Raw genomic sequence first — 21233 nt, 5'->3', positions numbered from 1 at the left:
CGCCGTCACTTGTACTGTGGTGGGGAATGGTGAAAGAAGGAATCGCCCTTATTTTAGTTCCAATAGAGACAGCACCACTTTGAATGTCACTTGTAGGGAAAAAAGAGCCCTCCCCTGGAAGCCATTTTTTCTTCAGTGGAAGGTAGGCTTTGCTCAATTTTAGAAGAGACCCCTACTTCACCACCAGGACTGCTGCTTTGCAGAGGACACTTGGGTTTGTGTTGTTTTCCAGCCCCCCTACACCGGTGGGCCTTTGAGAACGCATTCCTGAGGAAGGCGCCCGCCCACGTGGGTCCCAGAGCAGGCCAGGCGCATGGGAGCTGGCTATCATTCCCTGGTTCCAGCGAGGTCTAGGGCCGCGTAGCGTTTCCAGAAGACATTTTGTTTTTATTCCACCTCTGAAATGAGAACCGCAGGCTTTCTCTTCTACTTAATAGGAGTTTCACGTCATTTTGCCATAAGAATGCATCTGGTCTGAATTTCAGGGTGAGCATGGGCAGCACAGGCCCAAATCAGAAAACATTCAGGTACCCAGGCGGGCTGCCTGTTGCCCATAGAAGGACTGTTCACACAGCTATTCAAGGCAGCGGCAGCATTCCTGGGCCCAGGAGCAGGGCCAATAGCTTCCTTGCACAGGCTTTGTGACAAGAAAGGCTGAGTAGCCAGGAAGTGGAATGTTTGTAGGGAAAAGAACTCCCGTCCCCTGGGTCAGCTTACCCATCTTGCATAAGTCCAATGATTAAGTCAATAATGTTTCCATAGTTGAGAATTGAGTACGGTTTTTCTGTATTCCCAATAACAGGGATTTTTTTTTTTTTTTTTTTTTTTGAGACGGAGTCTCGCTGTCGCCCAGGCTGGAGTGCAGTGGCGCGATCTCGGCTCACTGCCGGCTCCGCCCCCCGGGTTCACGCCATTCTCCTGCCTCAGCCTCCCAAGTAGCTGGGACTACAGGCGCCCGCCACCTCGCCCAGCTAATTTTTTGTATTTTTAGTAGAGACGGGGTTTCACCGTGTTAGCCAGGATGGTCTCGATCTCCTGACCTCGTGATCTGCCCGCCTCAGCCTCCCAAAGTGCTGGGATTACAGGCATGAGCCACCGCGCCCGGCCAACAGGGATTATTTTTAAACATCATATTTCAGTCCTACTATGTAGCCTTGAAGAATAATGATGTATTTATTGAAATGGAAAGATGTTCAAGCTACAAAGTGAAAAATCAGATTACTCATCGTATGACCCAAATTGATTTATATGTATTCATATGCCTAAAAAAATTTAAGTTAACATTTTTGGCCAGGCACAGTGGCTCACGCCTGTAATCCCAGCACTTTGGGAGACCGAGGTGGGTGGATCACCTGAGGTAGCGAGTTCGAGACCAGCCTGGCCAATATGGCGAAACCCTGTCTCTACTAAAAATAAAACAAATTACCTGGGTGCTGTGGCGCACGCCTGTAATCCCAGCTACGCGGAGGCTGAGGCTGGGGCAAGAGGATTTCTTGAGGCCAGGAGTTTGAGACCAGCCTGGGCAACATAGTGAGACCCAGTATTTTGAGTCTCAACAAAAAGTTTTCAAATTAGCCAGGCATGGTGGCATGCATCTGTAGTCTCAGCTACTTGGGAGGCTGAAGTGGGAAGATCACATAAGCCCAGGTGACAGTGAGCTGTCATTGTTCCACTGCTCCCACTCTGCCTGCCCCACCCCTGAAAAAAAGAAAGAGCTAAATAGTATGCCTGGGTTAGTAGGTTATTCAAAATTCCTAACACAGCTGATAGGTCTAAATCGGTTCCTTTCTTTTCTCACCACATTCCTTTGTTGACTTAGCTATATATATACATGGTTTCACATGCCTGGTAGGCCCGGGTTATCAATGAAATACTTCTTTTCTCAAGATATGAATTCTTAATTTTATTTTGAACTTAAATTAACATTAACAGATAATGTACGACTAGTACAGAAAGAGAATGCAGGCAAGCAAAAACAAAATGAACATAACCACCTAGATGAAATGTTTTTTGTTTGTTTTTTGAGACGGAGTCTCACTCTGTAGTGCAGTGGCATGATTTGAGCTCACTGCAACTTCTGCCTCCAGGTTCAAACACTTCAAGCTTGAACCCGGAAGGAGGAGGTTGCAGTGAGCTGAGATCGCGCCACTGCACTCCAGCCTGGGCGACAGAGTGAGACTCCATCTCAAAAAAAAAAAAAAAAAATTAAAATTACAAAAATGGTCATTGCCTAAGTAATTTAAGATAATGTGATTTACCTGAACATTCTGAGGCTAAAAATTAAAAAGTGATTTAACGTGTGAAGTGATTTAACAAATAGTTATTATTTTTTAAAAAAACTTAATTTTGGTATTTAAATTCTAATTTAAGGCAGACAGAGCAAGAGGTGACTAAAATCACATTACCTTTTTTTTCTTGAGACAGAGTCTCGCTGTGTCACCCAGGCTGGAGTGCAGTGGCGCGATCTCGGCTCACCGCAACCTCTGCCTCCCGGGTTAAAGCGATTTTCCTGCCTCAGCCTTCCTGAGTGGCTGGGATTACAGGCATGCACCACCACTCTCGGCTAATTTTGTATTTTTAGTAGAGATGGGGTTTCTCCATGTTGGTCAGGCTGGTCTCAAACTCCTGACCTCAGATGATCCACCCGCCTCGGCCTCCCAAAGTGCTGGGATTACAGGCATGAGCCACCTCGTCTGGCCACGTTACCTTTTTTTTGAGACAGGATCTCCCTCTGTTGCCCAGGCTGGAGTGCAGTGGCACAAGCTCAGCTAACTGCAACCTCTGCCTCCCAGGCTTACGTGATCCTCCTACCTCAGCCTCCTGCGGAGCTGGGACTACAGGCGTGAGCCAACACGCTTGGTTAATTTTTTAAATTTTTTGTAGAGATGGGGTTTCGCTGTGTTACCCAGGTTGGTCTTAAACTCCTGGACTCAAGCAATCCTCCAGCCTTGGTGCTGAGCCAAAGTGCTGAGATTACAGGCATAAGCCACCACGCCAGACCCTAAGGTCATTTTATTTTTTTTTTTATTTTTTTTTTTTTTGAGACGGAGTCTCGCTCTGTCGCCCAGGCTGGAGTGCAGTGGCGCAATCTCGGCTCACTGCAAGCTCCGCCTCCCGGGTTCACGCCATTCTCCTGCCTCAGCCTCTCCGAGTAGCTGGGACTACAGGCGCCCGCCACCACGCCCGGCTAATTTTTTGTACTTTTAGTAGAGACGGGGTTTCACCGTGGTCTCGATCTCCTGACCTCATGATCCGCCCGCCTCGGCCTCCCAAAGTGCTGGGATTACAAGCGTGAGCCACCGCGCCCGGCCTGTCATTTTAAAAGCGGCTGTTTACAGCCTGGCCAACGTGGTGAAACTCCATCTCTACTAAAAATACAAAAATTAGCCAAGCGCGGTGGTGCACATCTATAATCCTAGCTACTCCAGAGGCTGAGGCAGGAGAATCGCTTGAACCCAGGAGGCGGAGGTCGCAGTGAGCCAGGATCGTGGCACTCAAGCATGGAGGACAGAGCAAGATTCCATCTCAAAAAAAAAAAAAAAAAAAAAAAAAAAAAGAGCAGCTGTTGTTCTTTTTTTTCTTTAAGAATATTTAGGAACACACTCCTTAATCTTGACTACGTCCACAGCTATTGTGCCTTTTCTTGTATCATACACCCTGATTTTTTCAGATTCCAGGTTTTCTAAGGTATGGTGTATAATGCACTTACCATATGTAACTCCTTTTTTTTTTTTTTTTTTGAGATGAAGTCTGGAAGTCTCCCTGTGTCACCTAGGTTGGAGTGCAGTGGCACAACCTCAGCTCACTGCAACCTCTGCCTCCTGAGTTCGAGTGATTCTCCTGCCTCAGCCTCTCGAGTAGCTAGGATTAAAGGCACGCACCACAACACCTGGCTAATTTTTGTTTTTTGTAGAGATGGCATTTCACCATGTTGGCCAGGCTGGTCTTGAACTCCTGACCTCAGGTGATCTGCCTACCTCAGCCTCTGCTGGGATTACAGGCATGAACCATTGTGCCCAACCTCAACATTTTTTCTTTAAGGAATGTTGCACTATTCTCTATTTATTAAATGCATTTACATATGTAAATGAGGTAGTGTAAGTAAAAACATTTAAACAGTGTTTGACATATAGTATTAGTTGTTATCTTTTTTTTGTTTGTTTTTTGAAACAGAGTCTTGCTCTATCCCCCAGGCTGGAGTGCAGTAGCAGGATCTCGGCTCACTGCAACCTCCACCTCCCGTGTTCAAGCCATTCTCCTGCCTCAGCCTCCTGAGTAGCTGGGATTACAGGCACCTGTCACCATGCCTGGCTAATTTTTGTATTTTTTTTGTAGAGACTTGGTTTTGCCATGTTTGCCAGGCTAGTCTCCAACTCCTGACCTCAAATGATCCATCTCCCTTGGCCTCCCAGTGTTCTGTGATTACAGGCGTGAGCCACAGCACCCAGCCTTTAGCTATTAACTTTGTTTTTTCTTTTTTGGAGACAGAGTCTTGCTGTGTTGCCCAGGCTGGAGTGCAGTGGTGCGATCTCGGCTCACCACAACCTCCGCCTCCCAGGTTCAAGCGATTCTTCTGCTTCAGCCTCCCAAGTAGCTGGGACTACACGTGTGTGCCACCATGCCCGGCTAATTTTTATAATTAGTAGAGACGATGTTTCACTGTGTTGGCAAGGCTGGTCTCTAACTCTTGACCTCGTGATCCGCCTGCCTCGACCTCCCGAAGTGCTGGGGTTACAGGTGTAAGCCACCACATCCAGCCTAGCTATTACCTTTGTATTCTACCAGTATGAACTCAAGAAACTCATTTGATTCTTCTATGTGTAGGTCAGATTCACTGTGTGAAACGCTGACAATATATAGTCTATAAATTATTAATGATTTCAAATGATTCACACATATATTCATACAGTTTTCAAGTTACTAAAAGCTGAAAAGAAGATTTTGTGGAATTTTCACTTTTTTCCCATCTCCTGGAAATGGAAGTGAGCACGGCAGAAAACAGAGGGTAAAAAGAATTCCTAAGAATATACTGGACTGGGCATGGTGGCTCATGCTCATAATCCCAGCACTTTGGGAGGCCGAGGTGGGGAGATCGTTTGAGACCAGGAGAGTTCAAGATCAGCCTGGGCCATGTGGCAAAATCCCTTCTCTACAAAAAATACAAAAATAACCAGCACTTTGGGAGGCCAAGGAGGGCAGATCACGAGGTCAGGAGATCAAGACCATCCTGGCTAACACAGTGAAACCCTGTCTCTACTAAAAAATAAAAAATTAGCCAGGCGTGGTGGCCGCCTGTGGTCCCAGCTACTCAGGAGGCTGAGGCAGGAGAATGGCATGAACCCAGAAGGCGGAGCTTGCAGTGAGCCGCGCCACTGCACTCCAGCCTGGGCAACACAGCGAGACTCCATCTCAAAAAAACAAAAACAAAAAACAAAAATAAGCTGGGTGTGCTGGTGCATGCCTGTAGTCCTAGCTACTAGGAAGGCTGAGGCAGGGGGATCACCTGAGCCCAGGAGGCCTAGGGTGCAGTGACTGTAGTGAGCCGTGTTCGAACCACTGCACTCCAGGCTAAAAAAAAAAAAAGGAAAAAAAAAAAGAGGCTGGGCGCAGTGGCTCAGGCCTGTAATCCCAGCACTTTGGGAGGCCGAGGCAGTCGGATCACCTGAGGTCAGGAGTTTGAGACTAGCCTGGCCAACATAGTGAAACTCTATCTCTACTAAAAATACAAAAAATTAGGCTGGGTGCCGTGGCTCACACCTGTAATCCCAGCACTTTGGGAGGCCGAGATGGGCAGATCACAAGGTCAGAAGATGGAGACCATCCTGGCCAACATGGTGAAACCCTGTCTCTACTAAACAAAAAATTAGTTGGGCGTGGTGGCGTGCGCCTCTAGTCCCAGCTACTCGGGAGGCTGAGACAGTGGAATTGATTGAACAGAGGAGGTAGAAGTTGCAGTGAGCCGAGATCACGATACTGCACTCCAGCCTGGTGACAGAGCAAGACTCCGTCTCAAAAAAGAAAAATAAAAAAATAAAAAAATAATAAAAATAAAAAATAAATAAAAATAAAAATAAAAATTTACCGGGCGCGGTGGCACGTGCCTATAATCCCAGCTACTTGGGAGGCTGAGGCAGGAGAATCTCTAGAACCCGGGAAGCAGAGGTTTCAGTGAGCCCAGATTGCGCCACTGCACTCAAGCCTGGGTGACAGGGCAAGACTCCGTCTCAAAAAAACAAAAACAAAAACTATTAAGCTGAACAAAAAGCTGAAACATTTGAAAAGCAAACCTTTGGTTATGCTCACACCTGCATTCAAGCACAGAGCTAAAATGGGAGACAGAAAGCTTTCTTGTATGTTCCCTCAAGTGGATGCAGTGTAGCTGCTGAGATTTAGGAAGGTGAAGCTATATTTGGTAACTCAATTAAAATAACCACATTCTCAAGTTACTTACTGGGAAACCATGGTATTCTTAGTATTTTTAACTTGTTGCAACCTGTGCTAACGTTGGCTTTTTTCCTCCTCTCCTAACTATAATCATCTGAGAATTAGTATTCAGCAGTTGGTATAATTAGTTTGTTTTTTGTTTTTAGCAGAAAACAAAGAATCATAGACTCCAAGGATCTGGCTACTGTGGTGAATGTTCTTGAACTAATCAAGGAATTTCAGATTCGCCCCCTGCAGCCCAGGAGTAGTACAATACACCTATGAAAAAAACGAGAGATACTGAACAAACCTAATCCTGTCACACAGAGAAAATCAACTGTTTTTTTTTTTGAGACGGAGTCTCACTCTGTCGCTAGGCCAGAGTGCAGTGGCATGATCTCTGCTCACTGCAACCTCTGCCTTCCAGGTTCACGCCATTCTCCTGCCTCAGCCTCCCGAGTAGCTGGGACTACAGACTCGTGCCACCACACCCAGATAATTTTTGTATTTTTAGTAGAGACAGGGTTTCACCATGTTCGACAGGATGGTCTTGATCTCCTGATCTCGTGATTCACCCACCTCGGCCTCCCAAAGTGCTGGGATTACAGGCGTGAGAAAATCAACTTTATTACTCCACAGCTACATATTATGAGATTGTTTGGGTCAACTACAAGTGGTATAGTCCTTTTTCTGAATTTAGGGAAAGGATGGTAAACATTAATGTCTAAATTTCCTCCAAAAGGCTGTATTTCTAAAGGAAATGGAAAGACAAAAGAGGTCCTTTTTCATGAAGTTTTCTCTTTCACTGGAATAGCAGGAAGGTACAGGTCATATGTATGTACTAAAAATTACTGTTTACTAAAAACATATTCAGTAAATACCTGGGTGCGGTGGCTTATGCCTGTAATCCCAGCACTTTGGGAGGCTGAGACAGGCAGATCACATGAGGCCAAGAGTTCAAGACCAGCCTGGCCAACATGGTGAAATCCTGTTTCTACTAAAAATACAAAAAATTAGCTGGGTGTTGTGGCGCATGCCTGTAATCCCAGCTACTCAGGAGGCTGAGGCAGGAGAATTGCTTGAACCCGGGAGATGGGGGTTGTGGTGAACCGGGATCACAGCACTGCACTCCAGCGGGGGCAACAAGAGTGAAACTGTCTCAAAAAAGAAAAAAAAGAAAGAAGAATAAGCTCTCAAATTGGAAATGAAGGACCTACTCAGAATAATGGACTTGTTGACAAAACTGAGTTTAGAATCCACGGGCCTATATTGGATTACTTGGTTACACGAAGGAAGGAAAATCCCTAACATGGATTGAATCAGGGGACAGATTTTCAGACCCAAGTGATAACTTTTGCTCAGAATGGGTATTCACTCCAGGCAGGCAAGATAGCTCAGGACTGTAAACTCTACAATTTGGGAGGCTTAGGCTGGAGGATCCCTTGAGCCCGAGTTCCAGAACAGCCTGGGCAACACAGGGAGACGCTGTCTTAAAAAAAAAGAATTAGGCCTGGCATGGTGGCTCACGCCTGTAATCCCAGCACTTTGGGGGAGGCTGAGGCAGGCGGCCTTTCTTTCTTTTTTTGAGATGGGGTTTCGCTCTTGTTGCCCAGGCTGGAGTGCAATGGTGTGATCTCGGCTCACTGCAACCTCCGCCTCCCTGACCCATGTCGGTCAGGCTGGTCTCAAACTCCCGACCTCAGGTGATCTGCCTGCCTCAGCCTCCCAAAGTGCTAGGATTACAGGTGTGAGCCACCGTGCCTGGCCTGGTAATTTCTTTTTTTTTTTTGAGACGGAGTCTTGCTCTGTCGCCCAGGCTGGAGTGCAGTGGTGCAATCTCGGCTCACTGTAAGCTCCGCCTCCCGGGTTCACGCCATTCTCCTGCCTCAGCCTCTCCGAGTAGCTGGGACTACAGGCGCCCGCCACCACGCCTGGCTAATTTTTTTTTTTTTTTGTATTTTTAGTAGAGACGGGGTTTCACCGTGGTCTCGATCTCCTGACCTCGTGATCCGCCCACCTCCGCCTCCCAAAGTGCTGGGATTACAAGTGTGAGCCACCGCGTCCGGCCTGGCCCGGTAATTTCTTAATGTGTGTGTGTGTGGGGAAGGATTTAATGTTTATTATGTGAAACATTTACCATAGGGGATACTAATGAGGTGTAAAAAAAAAAAAAAAAATTCCCTCTTCTTTCACTTGGGTTTCACCTCTAATACTTACTCTTGGCCAGGCGTGGTGGCTCACGCCTGTAATCCCTGCACTTTGGGAGGCCTAGGTGTGCGGATCACGAGATCAAGAGATCAAGACCATCTGGCCAACATGGTGAAACCCTGTCTGTACTAAAAATACAAAAACTAGCCGGGCGTGGTGGTGGGCGCTGGTAGTCCAGGCTACTCCGGGGGCTGAGGCAGGAGAATCGCTTGAACCCGGGAGGCGGAGGTTGCAGTGGGCCGAGATCGCGCCACTGTACTCCAGCCTAGTGACAGAGGGAGATTCCGTCTCCAAAAAAAAAAATTATTCTTTTTGGTATTTACATTTTTAAACTACCAACGGGATCAACACCTTAGCAGTGTTTCTTATTCCGGCAAAACGAGTTGCTCCTTGTGAATATGACCTTGGGCAATACAGGCTAACCTCGGGGCATCTGCTTTGGTCACAGTAACCAGGTAACATTCCAAATCTGGCTAAATCATCTGAATGTGCAATTGTATAAGAAGTTGTTATACAACTTCTTCATGTTCATCAAGTCTCGATGGGCCAAGTCCAATGTCTCTGTTTTAATCGTAGTAATTTTATGTTTTATCTTGTAAAGTACGTCAGTTTATCACCTGTGGGAAGCCTTCCAATGGGCTACAATATTGCAGAAATAATAAAACAACAGCAACAACAACAACAGTAAGCTACCATTTATTTAGCCAGGCACTACGCTAAAAATTTAACAGCTTAGGAAACTGAGGCTCAGAGAAGTATTTCTTTTTTTTTTGAGACGGAGTCTCGCTCTGTCGCCCAGGCTGGAGTGCAGTTGCGCGATCTCGGCTCACTGCAAGCTCCGCCTCCTGGGTTCAAGCAATTCTCCTGCCTCAGCCTCCCGAGTAGCTGGGATTACAGGCGCCCACCACCATGCCCAGCTAATTTTTGTATTTTTAGTAAAGACGGGGTTTCACCATGTTGGTCAGGCTGGTCTCGAACTCCTGACCTCGTGATCCACCCGCCTCGGCCTCCCAAAGTGCTGGGAATACAGGTGTGAGCCACCGCGCCCGGCCGCTCAGAGAAGTATTTCTAAGATTAACACCATCTCCTAACTATTAAATATCTTCATCAGAATGATCATAACCCTTGAAATAGCAACAGCCAGCTGATGGAGCATTCGGCGCCTGTCAAATATCTTACTAGTATCTCCAAGAGTTCGTTTTCTAATTTGAATTTTAAATTTTGTGTCACTCCCCTTTAACTTCCTCGAAGCTACCAAACAGGTTACTGAATCATGGGCGTTTTGTACTTACCTTTTCCCCCCACTTTCGAATGGTTCTTAAAAATGTTCCCGTCAGGCCGCCTTTTGGTCGCCGCACAGGGGCAGTCCCCTCCGTGTCCGGCCAGCCTTCCACACGTACAGCTGTCGGATACTCTGCGGTCTAGCGTTTACACACTGCCCATCCCAGTTAAACACCACTGAGCAAGTACCAGTCGATGCCAGTACCAAACACCGCGTCTCCGCCTCGCCCTGCGGGCCAGAGGATATTCAGGAGAGTGGGAAAACGGCCGGTCCCAAGGTTAAGCTTAGGCGGCCAACAGAAAGCGAACTGAACGCACACCTCTTTAGAACACTGACAACGCTGGCCCGGTGTTTTTAATGCACGAACCCGGCCACCTCGAGTGAATCCCGCAGATGCCTAGAGAAGAGCCCGGTCCAGTCCCGGCCGCACGAAGCCCGCAGCCGCGAAAACAACTTTGCTGAGCCCGGCCTGGAGCGGGGGCCCCGGCGGCGACTCCGCCCTCAGCGGGGAGCGGGGAGCGATGCCCGGGGCGGCCGCGACGTCAGCGTCCCCGCCCCTGCCGCCCCTACTCCCGGCCAGGCCTCGGGGACCCCAGCCCCACAAAGGGGCGCAAACCCCAAGCAGGAGACGAGGAAGGGTAGGTGCCAGCCGCCGTCGCCCTTCGCAACCCGGGCCGTCAGCCCCGCCCCCACCGCCGCAGCGACCCCCCGCCCCCGCGCCCGCCGAGACCGAGGCGCTACCGCTCACACTGCCCCTCCCCCCGCGGCCGAGCCGGCCCCCGCACCTCCCCCGCTCGCGCGGACTCGAGTCCAGACGACCCGCCTCCACACACCGGGCCGCCGCCGCGGAGCCTCATGGGGGTTGGAGTCCCCAAGGCTTCCTTTGTGCGCGGTATTGGCGGGGCCTTGGACTACCACTCCCACAAGGCACCGCGCCCGCCCTCCGCACCACGCCCCCTCGCCGCTGGCTTCCAGTCGTCACCCAGACTACATTTCCCGACAGGCCTCACGGCTCTCCCGCCCTCCCTCCCGAGACACGAGCCGAACTGGGCGTCAGGTCGGGGAGCCGGTCGGGTTCCCGCTCGCCGCCGCCGCCGCCGCCCCCCGCAGCCACTCTCCCGCTTCTACCGCCGCGGGAGCTGCATCGTCCACTCTGCTCGGCGGCGGAACCCCAGTCCGGGGTCACAGAGCTTGAGAAGCGACGCGCTGAGCCCCCCATCACCTCCAGCCCGGGCGACCCCTCCCGGGTCCGCCCTCGCCCTGCGCAGCCGCCCGAGCCCCCAGCCCCGGGCGGCCCCTCTCCCGCATCCCAGCCCCTGCACTCTCGCAGCCGCCGCCCCCCGCCCGGAACATGGACTCTGACTCTTGCGCCGCCGCCTTCCACCCGGAGGTGAGTGAAGCTGTGCGTCCGAATCGCCCCCGACCACCCCCTCCGCGATCCTGCTCTCCTCAGGCAGCCGGACCCCCGGTCGCCCGGAGCGCCGCCCTCCCCTTCCCCCGCTTTCCCCTTGTCGGCCCCCCAGGGAGCCCAACCCCCGCCCCCTGCTCGGGCCCGCGCTCGGTCCTCCCCGCCGGGCCTCGCCTCCGCGTCCCCTCCGCGGACCTCCGCGTCCTCCCCGCGCCCTTTCCTCAGGGCCGTTGCGCCTATTTCTCTCCACCGGGCCGCCCCTCTCCGGCCTCGCGTCGCCCCGGGACCTGTCGGCGCCCCCAGCCCCTCCCCACCGGCCTGCTTACTCTTTCCCCGCCCCCGGGGACGCGGTCCGAGCCGCCGCCCGCCCCTGGCTCCGGTTGCTCTCGAGGAGTTTTAGGCCCCCCTCAGACCGGGGTCGGCTCCCGAGGCCCCCGGCTGCTCCCCCGATCCCCCGGGCCCGGTGGCCCGCGCCCCGCCCCCTGACTCCGCGCGCGGCCCAGTCGGCCCCCGCCCCCTACGGCTTTCGGGGGCCGCGTCCTCCAGGGGCCCCACCCGCTCTAGGGACCCGAGTCCTGCCCCCACCCATCGCCCCCCGGCGCGCTGGCCTCCCTCTTCGGGCCCCCGCCCCCCGCCCGCGGGCTTTGCTGGCTCCGCCCCGGCTCACTCCCCCTCCTTCCGGGGATCGGCCCTCGGGGCTCCTGGCCGCCCCCCCGCGCGGTTCTCTCCCCCGGCCAAGGCTCGTTGGGGTCGGGTGTGCGGGTCCGGCAACCGCGGGCGGGTGGGGGAGGGGAGGCGGCGCCGGAGCCCGCCGGTCTCGCTGCCGCCCCCGGGGGTTTGCAGGGCCTTCCCAGGCCTGGGACCCCGGAATCCTGCCTGGCGCCCCCCACCCCCACACACACACCCGCGGGATGGGCCCCGCACCTTCCGGGGCCGAGTGTCGCGGGGGGCGGCTGCCGCGGGAGGGCGGGTGGGGGCCGGTCCGCCATCTGCTTTCCGAGGAGGCGGCCGGGGGGGTGGGCGGCTTGGGCCGGGGGGGTGGGCGGCGTGGGCCGGGTGGGGGCGGCGTGGAGCCCCCCCAGTCGCCGCGCCGGTTCCTCCCGCGCGCCCCCGGCCCGAAGCCGTCGCCGCCCTCCACTTGGCATTCGGGTTTTTGACCCACTTCTGCTGGTTCCCCGCCGAAAGAAAAGTTCTTCGCGGGAGTTGGAGGCCCGGGTGGCGGCCCGCGGTTCCCGTGGCTGGGCAGGCTCGCCAGTGCGGGGAGCGCGGTCAACGCAGGCCTTCGCCTCCGCTCCGCGGGCGGCCCTGAGGTCCAAGGGGGTGGGGAGAGGAGGAGGTTTGCTTGAACCAGGTTGAGAAAGTAATTCTCTAAGGGGACTGACTTTCTGAAAGAAAACCCGCGGGCTGCACGCCTGCTCCTCGCGGCGGGAGGGGCGGCCCGAGACCCGTGTCCCCCATTTCCCCACCGGCTTTCCCCCAGCAGAGCGGCGGCCGGGTAACAGCACCTCGGGAAGGATGGGGGTGGGTCGGACAAGGCACTGAAAGGAACCGCAGGGAACGTGCTGGGCGAATAAACAGCAATACGGCACACTTGTTTTGCTTAGGAGCAAATAAGAGCTCCATCTCTCCGTGTTTCTTTCTCGGGAGAAAATCTCTTCTTGTGATGAGTGTTTCTAGATTGGGGCTGGGACCTGCGAGCAAAAACCTCCACTATTCCGTTTAAATGTAGAACTAAGCTTCGCAGTAAGGTTCCTAGTTTATTGTGAGCTGAGACAGTTGGGTGCCTGGCATCCCGACTGCTGGGAGAGTGGAGGGGACCCTCTGAGCACGAGAGAGGGGTCCTCAGGTGGCGCTAGCTTGGCAGGGTCAGCCAGGAATGAGCTCCAGGGTCCAGGTCTCTGAGAGCTCTGGAGAATGAGTGGTTGATTTTTTTTTTTTTTTTTTTTTTTGAGACGGAATCTTGCTCTGTCTCCGGGGCAGGAGTGCAGTGGCGCGATCTTGGCTCACTGCAAACTCCGCCTCCGGGTTCACGGGATTCTCCTGCCTCAGCCTCCTGAGTAGTTGGGACTACAGGTGCACGCCACCATGCCCGGCTAATTTTTGTATTTTTAGTAGAGACGGGGTTTCACCATGTTGGTCAGGCTGGTCTCGAACTCCTGACCTCGTGATCCGCCCGCCTCGGCCTCCCAAAGTGCTGGGATTACAGATGTGAGCTACCGCGCCCGAGTGGTTGATTTTTGAAATCACTTAACATACATCAGTTACAGCTGCTGCAGCAGTTCATACTCAGAATGGAAAATCTGTAGCAAAAAAAGTAGTTATTAGAGCTTCTCCTGATAGGCCTGTGGAGACTAATAGATAAAGTCAGAAAATGCCACATGAGCACTAAGAAATAGACTTCTGTACAAGTTTTTATCTCCCAGCTGATTTCCCAGCATTCTTGGCATAAAGTCTTAATACTCCTCTTTCTGCTTTCTGAAAATGGTGTTATTTCTTGACCTGAGCTTACCTTATCTTGTTTGTGGACTGTGTAAATCTAACGGTATTTTTTGAGTGGTTGACTACGAAAGTTCCAGCTTACCCGTAACTTTTTGTTTCCGTGATTCCGCCTAGAAGCCTGTCCTTCAAACACATTCCCTCTTCTCTCCCCTTAATAGGAATACTCCCCCAGTTGCAAGAGGCGCAGGACCGTGGAAGACTTCAACAAATTCTGCACCTTTGTCTTGGCCTATGCTGGCTACATCCCTTATCCGAAGGAGGTAATCTTCTGAGTTTCTGAGACCTTTCTTGATGAGTAGTCAAACCCAGTGCCTCCACTGCAAGCTTGTGGGCTTCTGACTGGTCAGAGGGTCAGTAGATTTGGAAGGGGCTGCTTGTGGTGACCCCAGTCACTAGTCTAGCAGAAATCTGTTTCTTGAGAGTTTGAATTAGCTGGGGAAATGGTTCTAAAACTCTGGTAGAAAATGCAGGCTTGTCTAGAAAATGCTTTAGTAAACTTTCTTTTTTTTTGGAGTGGAAACTTGCTCTGTCGCCCAGGCTGGAGTGCAGTGGCATAAAACTCCAACCCCGGGTTCAAGGGATTCTCCTGCCTCAGCCTCCTCGGTAGCTGGGATGACAGGCTAATTCTTTTTTGTATTTTTAGTAGAGACAGGGTTTTACCTTGTTGGCCAGACTGGTCTCGAACTCCTGACCTCAGGTGATTCACCTGCCTTGGCCTCCCAGAGTGCTGGGATTACAGGCGTGAGCTACCGCCCAGCCGGTTTAGTAAACTTTCAGTTTATTTACAAATAAAGTATGTGATATTTGCTTGCTCTTTTTGTTTGTTTGTTTGAAATGGAGTCTGGCTCTGTCGCCCAGGCTGGAGTGCCGTGGTGCAATTGTGGCTCACTGCAACCTCCGCCTCCTGGGAGGCTGATTCTCCTGTCTCAGCCTCACGAGTAGCTGGGAGTGTCACCACGCACAGCTACTTTTTGTATTTTTACTAGAGACGTGGTTTCACTGTGTTGTCGAGGCTGGTCTCGAACTCCTGACCTCATGATCCGCCCGCCTCAGCCTCCCAAAAGTGCTAGGATTACAAGCGTTGAGCCACTTCACCTTGCTGTCTGCTTGCTCTTAATAAGGGTCTGTAGTTATTGACTTTTGACCATGGCTGGACACTATTCTTGGCCTATGTAATGCTATGAGGCAGGTGCTATTTTTTATCTCCAGTTTATAAGCTGAGGAAACTGAGGCATAGAGAGGGAAAACTTTGTCTTAGGTCACCCAGTAATTAGTGGTGGAGCTTGGGGTTCAACCAGATGGCTGGACTCAGTGCACACGCTGCCTCTCTCTCAGCTCCCTGGCTCCCGGAAATGCGTATGATTGTCTTCAGGGACTCGTGGCTACAACTTGATGTAGATGAAGGAGGTTTTGTTTTTTACTTGCTGAGGAAAGGGCAGGATGGAGGAGAGCTGCTGTGGTGCTCAAACTTCAGGCCTCTTTCATATTCTGTTAAGCTCAAAATTGAACAATCCAGCTTTTTTTTTTTTTTTTTTGAGACAGGTCTTGCTCTGTTGCCCAGGCTGGAGTGTAGTGGCACGATCTTGGCTCACTGCAGCCTCTTTCTTCTGTGCTGAAGTGATCCTCCCACCTCAGCCTTCCAAGTAGCTGGGACTACAGGCCCACCACCACGCCCACCTAATTTTTGTATTTTTAGTAGATACAGGGGTTCGCCATGTTGCCCAGGTTGGTGTCAAACTCCTGGCCTCAAGTGACCCACCTGCCTTGGCTTCCCAAAGTGCTAGGATTACAGGCATGAGCCACTGAGTTTGGCCGTAATTCTATTTTTTATAGAGACAAGATCTCACTGTGTTGCCGAGGCTGGTCTCGAGGTAGTGACCCTCCTGTCTTGGTCTCCCAGAGTGCTGGGTTTACAGGCATGAGCCACTGTGCCCACCTGCATTCAGTATATTTCTAGCAGGCAAACGGCCAGCATTGGTTTATTTCCATCTGCTATATAGGTGGCTAATGCCTGCTTTCTTTTCTTTTTTTTCTTTTTTTGAGATGGAGTCTTGCTCTGTGGCTCAGGCTGGAGTGCGGTGGTGCGATCTCAGCTCACTGCAATCTCTGCCTCCTGGGTTCAAGCAATTCTCCCTGCTTCAGCCTCCCAAGTAGCTGGGATTACAGGTGTCAGCCATCATGCCCAGCTAATTTTTTTGTATTTTTGGTAGAGAGGGGGTTTCACCATGTTGGCCAGGCTGGTGTCGAACTCCTGACCTCAGGTGATCCACCCGCCTCAGCCTCCCAAGGTGCTGGGATTACAGGTGTGAGCCACCACACCCAGCCTAATGCCTGTTTTCTAACAAGACAAGGAGAACGTTGCCACTATTTGCAAATGATATGCTTGTGATCTGAAGGAACTATAGAGTTTACTTCACTGCTTTGGGGCAGTAATTACCTAGTTGGATTCTGCAATTATTTTGGAATGTCTAGTTTTTTAAGTGTCAGGAAATTCTCAAAACTAATTTAAATTCACTTAAAACAATATATCTTTTGGGAGGGCAAATGGAAGGAGAGGTTTTACAATCAGGGAACGATGAGCAGATAGGAGTGGGTGTCCACAGCACTCCTTCCCACAGACACCTGTTGCACATTGATTAATTTTCTGTCTCTAAGATGGGGCTGAGAGTTCAGCAGGGAGTTTCTCTCCTCGTGGCATCACATTAAACTCATGGCATCACATTAAACTCATGGCACTCATGGCACTGGGTTTTTTTTTTTTTTGACACAGAATCTCACTCCATTACCCAGGCTGGAGTGCAGTGGCTCACTGCAACGTTTGCTTCCCGGGTTCAAGCGATTCTCCTGCCTCAGCCTCCCAAGTAGCTGGGACTACAGGCGCCACCACCACGCCCAGCTAATTTTTGTATTTTTAGTAGAGACGGGGTTTCACCGTCTTGGCCAGGTTGGTCTTGAACTCCTGGTCTCAGGTGATCCACCTGCCTCGGCCTCCCAAAGTGCTGGGATTACAGGCGTGAGCCACCACGCCCAGCCTAGAACTCATGTTACTGTTGCTTCAAGTGTGATGCTGATGGGCAGAGAAGCTCAAAGTTATGCAGATGTCTCTGGAGGTCTGACGTGGCTGGGTGGCTGGGGATGCTCTGCTCTGGGTTGGATCTTGTCACCAGTAACCGGAATCAACCACCTTTGTCTTTTTAGGAACTCCCTTTAAGGAGCAGCCCCAGCCCTGCCAACAGCACTGCTGGTACCATTGACAGCGACGGCTGGGACGCGGGTTTCTCAGACATCGCGTCCTCAGTGCCCTTGCCAGTCTCTGACCGCTGCTTTAGCCACCTGCAGCCCACTCTTTTGCAGCGAGCCAAGCCCAGTAACTTCCTGCTGGACAGAAAGAAAACGGACAAGCTGAAGAAGAAGAAGAAGAGGAAGCGCAGGGACAGCGATGCACCTGGGAAGGAGGGGTACAGGGGGGGCTTGCTGAAGCTGGAAGCCGCTGACCCCTACGTGGAGACCCCCACGAGTCCCACCTTGCAGGATATCCCCCAGGCTCCCAGCGACCCCTGCTCGGGCTGGGACTCCGATACTCCCTCGAGTGGATCTTGTGCCACTGTGTCACCTGATCAGGTCAAAGAAATAAAAACTGAAGGCAAACGGACTATCGTCCGGCAGGGAAAGCAGGTGGTGTTCCGAGACGAGGACAGCACTGGCAATGATGAGGACATCATGGTGGACTCAGGTGAGTGGTCCCTGAAGGATGATGACCCTTGTTGGCTTGTGGTTAGAAGAGAGGTTATTTTATTAAGTGGTCATCTCTCTGGGGCAGAGGGTCAGGTTCCTTCTGTACAATGTGACAGCCCCACTGTCCAAGGAGGAGAAGAGCTGCAGGAATGTGGATATCGAGATGTTTAGGAAGGGGTTGATAGCCACTAGAGACAGCTGAGATTCTAAGACCTCAGAACATAAAAAGAGTATAGTTCTAAGTAAGCATCCAGGTAAGCATCCAGGCTGGGCGCAGTGGCTCCACCAGTAATCCCAGCACTTTGGGAGGTCAAGGTGGGTGGACTGCTTGAGCTCAGGAGTTGGAGACCAGCCTGGGCAGCATGGCAAAGCCCTGTTACTGCAAAAAATACAAAAAAAGTCTGGGCACGGTGGCTCACGCCTGTAATCCCAGCACTTTGGGAGGCCGAGGTGGGCAGATCATGAGGTCGAGTTTGAGACCAGCCTGACCAACATGGTGAAACCCCAACTCTACTAAAAATACACACAAAAAGAAAAAATTAGCTGGGCGTGGTGGTGTGCGCCTGCAATCCCAGCTACTCAGGAGGCTGAGGTAGGAGAATTACTTGAACCCAGGAGGTGGAGGTTGCAGTGAGCCAAGATTGCGCCATTGCACTCCAGCCTGGGCGACAGCAAAACTCCGTGTCAAGAAAAAACAAAAAACAATAGCCGAGTGTGGTGGTGTGTGCCTACAGTCCCAGCTACTTGGGAGGCTGAGGTGGGAGGATGGCTTGACTGCAGGAGTTTGAGGCTGCAATGAGGTATGATTGCGCCACTGCACTCCAGCCAGGGTGACAGAGTGAGACCCTGTCTTAGGAAAAAAAAAAAAAAAAAGTAAGCATCTCCTGGGTAATACCTGGTTCCCACACATTTTGGAGCCCCTTGTGCCTTTTCAGAGAGAAGTGTCAGCTTCGAGTGGCAATTGGAAGTGTTCTCGTCAGTAGAGTAATGGGTTTCATGGAAGCCCAGCTGATGGCGAGGAACGATGGGAATTTCTCTTCCCTCCTTAAGAGTATCTTTCCTTCCAGATGACGATTCTTGGGACCTCGTGACCTGCTTCTGCATGAAGCCATTTGCCGGCCGCCCCATGATCGAGTGTAACGAGTGCCACACCTGGATTCACCTGTCCTGTGCGAAAATCCGGAAATCCAATGTTCCAGAAGTGTTTGTCTGCCAAAAGTGCCGGGACTCTAAGTTTGACATCCGCCGTTCCAACCGCTCGCGGACGGGCTCCCGGAAGCTGTTCCTGGACTGACTGCTGGGTGGCGAGGAGGCTGTGAGCGTGGAATCGGAAGCGACAGTGGGCTTTTTTGCCCTTCTCTTAGTTGAGCACAGAACCCTCAGCTCTGGTGCGGGCAGATCCCTGCCATTTAGGTGCCTAAGCAAAAGGACAGGCTGTCCAAGGTAGAAACTGTACATAGCCGGTGACCGAATGCGACCCTTGCCGGCCAGCACTGCTGCCAGAGCTTCGTTCCCTGCAGTGGAGGTGGACTGGACACCCACGTGCAGCGGGTTTGGCTCATTTGAAAATGAGGGTCCATGGTAGCTGTGCGTTTTGCTATCATTGCTAAGAGATTCCCGCTGATTGGGCTCAGTGCCAGCTGTTACTCTGCTTCCACTGTGTTGGGGAGAGGTGTTCGGTTTCCCTAGCCTGTTAATGAACAGCCATACGTGTAAGCTTTTTCTTGAGTGTTAAGTCTTTTACCAAAAGTGTCTGTACAGCAGCCATCCAAGTTGCCCCTGCTTAGTGGCTTGCCCTCTGCCTGCCTCAGCTGCTGCCTGACCGGCTGGAGGAGGTACTGGAGGGAGGCCTCGGGCTCCCCTGGAAGGGCGCTGGGGGTGGCGGGTCAGCTGGTGGTTCTTAGGTTTCCTTCTGTTTGTTAAAAGGGACAATGTGGCCGCTTCTCTGTGGAAGGGGGGTTGGTTGGGGGGTTGAGGTGGCCCGTGTTCATAACTCAGTTTTCTGTTTTGCACGATGTAAAAACCCTGTCTTTGCACGATACAGCCAAAAGTATTGGCTGATTTCTTGCTGAGCGCCCTCTTAGTTGGTGTGTGAGGTCTTGGTGGGGCCCAGGCCAGCTGTTTGCGAGTGTGGGAACTCGTAGGTTCTGTCCTTGTCTCTTCCTTTCACCTCATTCTGGTAGCAGCATAAAGGTTAGGCAATCACTGGGACCCGCATGGTGATCCTCTAAAGAATAGGGTAAAGGAGAGCTGGGAGGGAGCCCTCTCCGTTGGGTGACTCTTGTGTTCCCTTTAGACAGGCTGGCCTGCGGTTCCACAGGGCAAGGTTAGGACTTGAGTCTTTTTTTTTCTGTTTTGAGTTGGTGAGTGAGTGATAGGGTAACATGGGCCTTCAGGATGACCCCTTGGAACTGTGCCGAGTTCCTTAAATCTCAGCTGGGATCCTGGACCTGGGAGGCCCCTGTGAGGGCCAGCTCTGGAGAAACCTGGGAGTTGATGCCGGAGGCTGTGGATGAACTCTGCTCGAGGGCAGGGTGCCCCGGAACACTGGTGGTTCTGGGGCTGGGAGGGAGAGGGGCTCCGGCTTTCTCTGAAATGAACACTGCTCTTCAGCAGTTCAAGTACTTGTTCTCAAAACGTTTTCTAATTGATGGGCAGGTTTTCTAAGCATTGTTTCTAAAGGCATCATGGGGAAGAATGCTCAAGCGACTCATGTTTGTTTTCAGCGGGATGGGCCTGTGTTCTCCCTGCTGGAGGCTTCCCCTTCATGTGGCACCTTTGTGCCAGGCCACCAGGCAGACTCTTCCCACCTTCTCCCACTGAAGCACCAAGGGACTTGAACCGTAATTTGGCTAATCAGAGGCATTTTTTTGTCCTAGTATCTTTCACACTTGTCCAACCGTCTTATTTTTTAAAAGTTCTGTGGCTTGTATTAACATGAAACTAGAAAGAAATAGTTTCTGAAGCCAGTTTATTGTGAAGATCCCCAAGGGGGAGGTTCGGTAGAGAAAAATAGTAAGCTGGTTTAGAAACTGACGAGGGCAAACAGCCAGGACGCATTGGAGAAGAATTTGCCAAAGATCTGCCCTGAGATAATGCCTGTCCAGTGTCTTCACCATATGAATAACCAAAGCTCCAAAGTGTTTTTCTTCTTTTTTTAAAAAAAAAAAATTCCACAAGCTTTTAAAGGTGCATTTAAGAATCCATGTGACTTTAGAGTGGAACTGCCGGCCCTGGCAACTGTCATGTGTGCTAGAAGGTTCGATGCCTCTGGAATGCATGTGATACTCATCTCCATTTTGTTTCCTTGATTGCATTTTTGTTCTTTTAGCAGATCTGTCCCTGTGGGTGGTGTCTAAGAAGTCGCACACCTTGGTTTTTGTGTTAGATTGAGCTGGGCAGCTGCAATCAGCTTCTTTATATGCAAATTAGGCACGACCCATCTGGGGTTCCTGGTTGGTGGCTAATGAAGTGAGGGGAGGGAGGGATGTCACTCCAAAAGTAGGCCCTCCCATCGGCTTTGGCCAGGCCAGACACTTCACATCGTTTACATGGTTCTGTGTAATTTTAAAGTTTATGTGTATAAAGCGAAGCTGTTTCTGTGAAACTGTATATTTTGTAAATAAATATATTGCTACTTTGAGGTTCATGATTCAAGGTTCAGGCAATTGCGTTCTG

General features: G+C 51.5%; 1 protein-coding gene across 1 annotated transcript; it reads left to right on the top strand.

Annotated features, from left to right (window-relative positions):
• The first annotated feature begins 10895 nt into the window (after positions 1 to 10895).
• PHF13 (PHD finger protein 13) lies at positions 10896 to 21207 on the top strand. Its single transcript, XM_055261848.2, has 4 exons — positions 10896 to 11303; positions 13979 to 14080; positions 17019 to 17553; positions 18623 to 21207. Exons 1-4 carry the CDS (start codon positions 11265 to 11267, stop codon positions 18847 to 18849), a joined length of 903 nt encoding a protein of 300 aa, XP_055117823.1. The 5' UTR covers positions 10896 to 11264; the 3' UTR covers positions 18850 to 21207.
• The last annotated feature ends 26 nt before the right edge of the window (positions 21208 to 21233 follow it).

This window comes from Symphalangus syndactylus, chromosome 22, assembly GCF_028878055.3.
Source record: "Symphalangus syndactylus isolate Jambi chromosome 22, NHGRI_mSymSyn1-v2.1_pri, whole genome shotgun sequence".
Taxonomy (NCBI): Eukaryota; Metazoa; Chordata; class Mammalia; order Primates; family Hylobatidae; genus Symphalangus; species Symphalangus syndactylus.
This window is presented reverse-complemented; position numbering and strand designations above follow the sequence as displayed.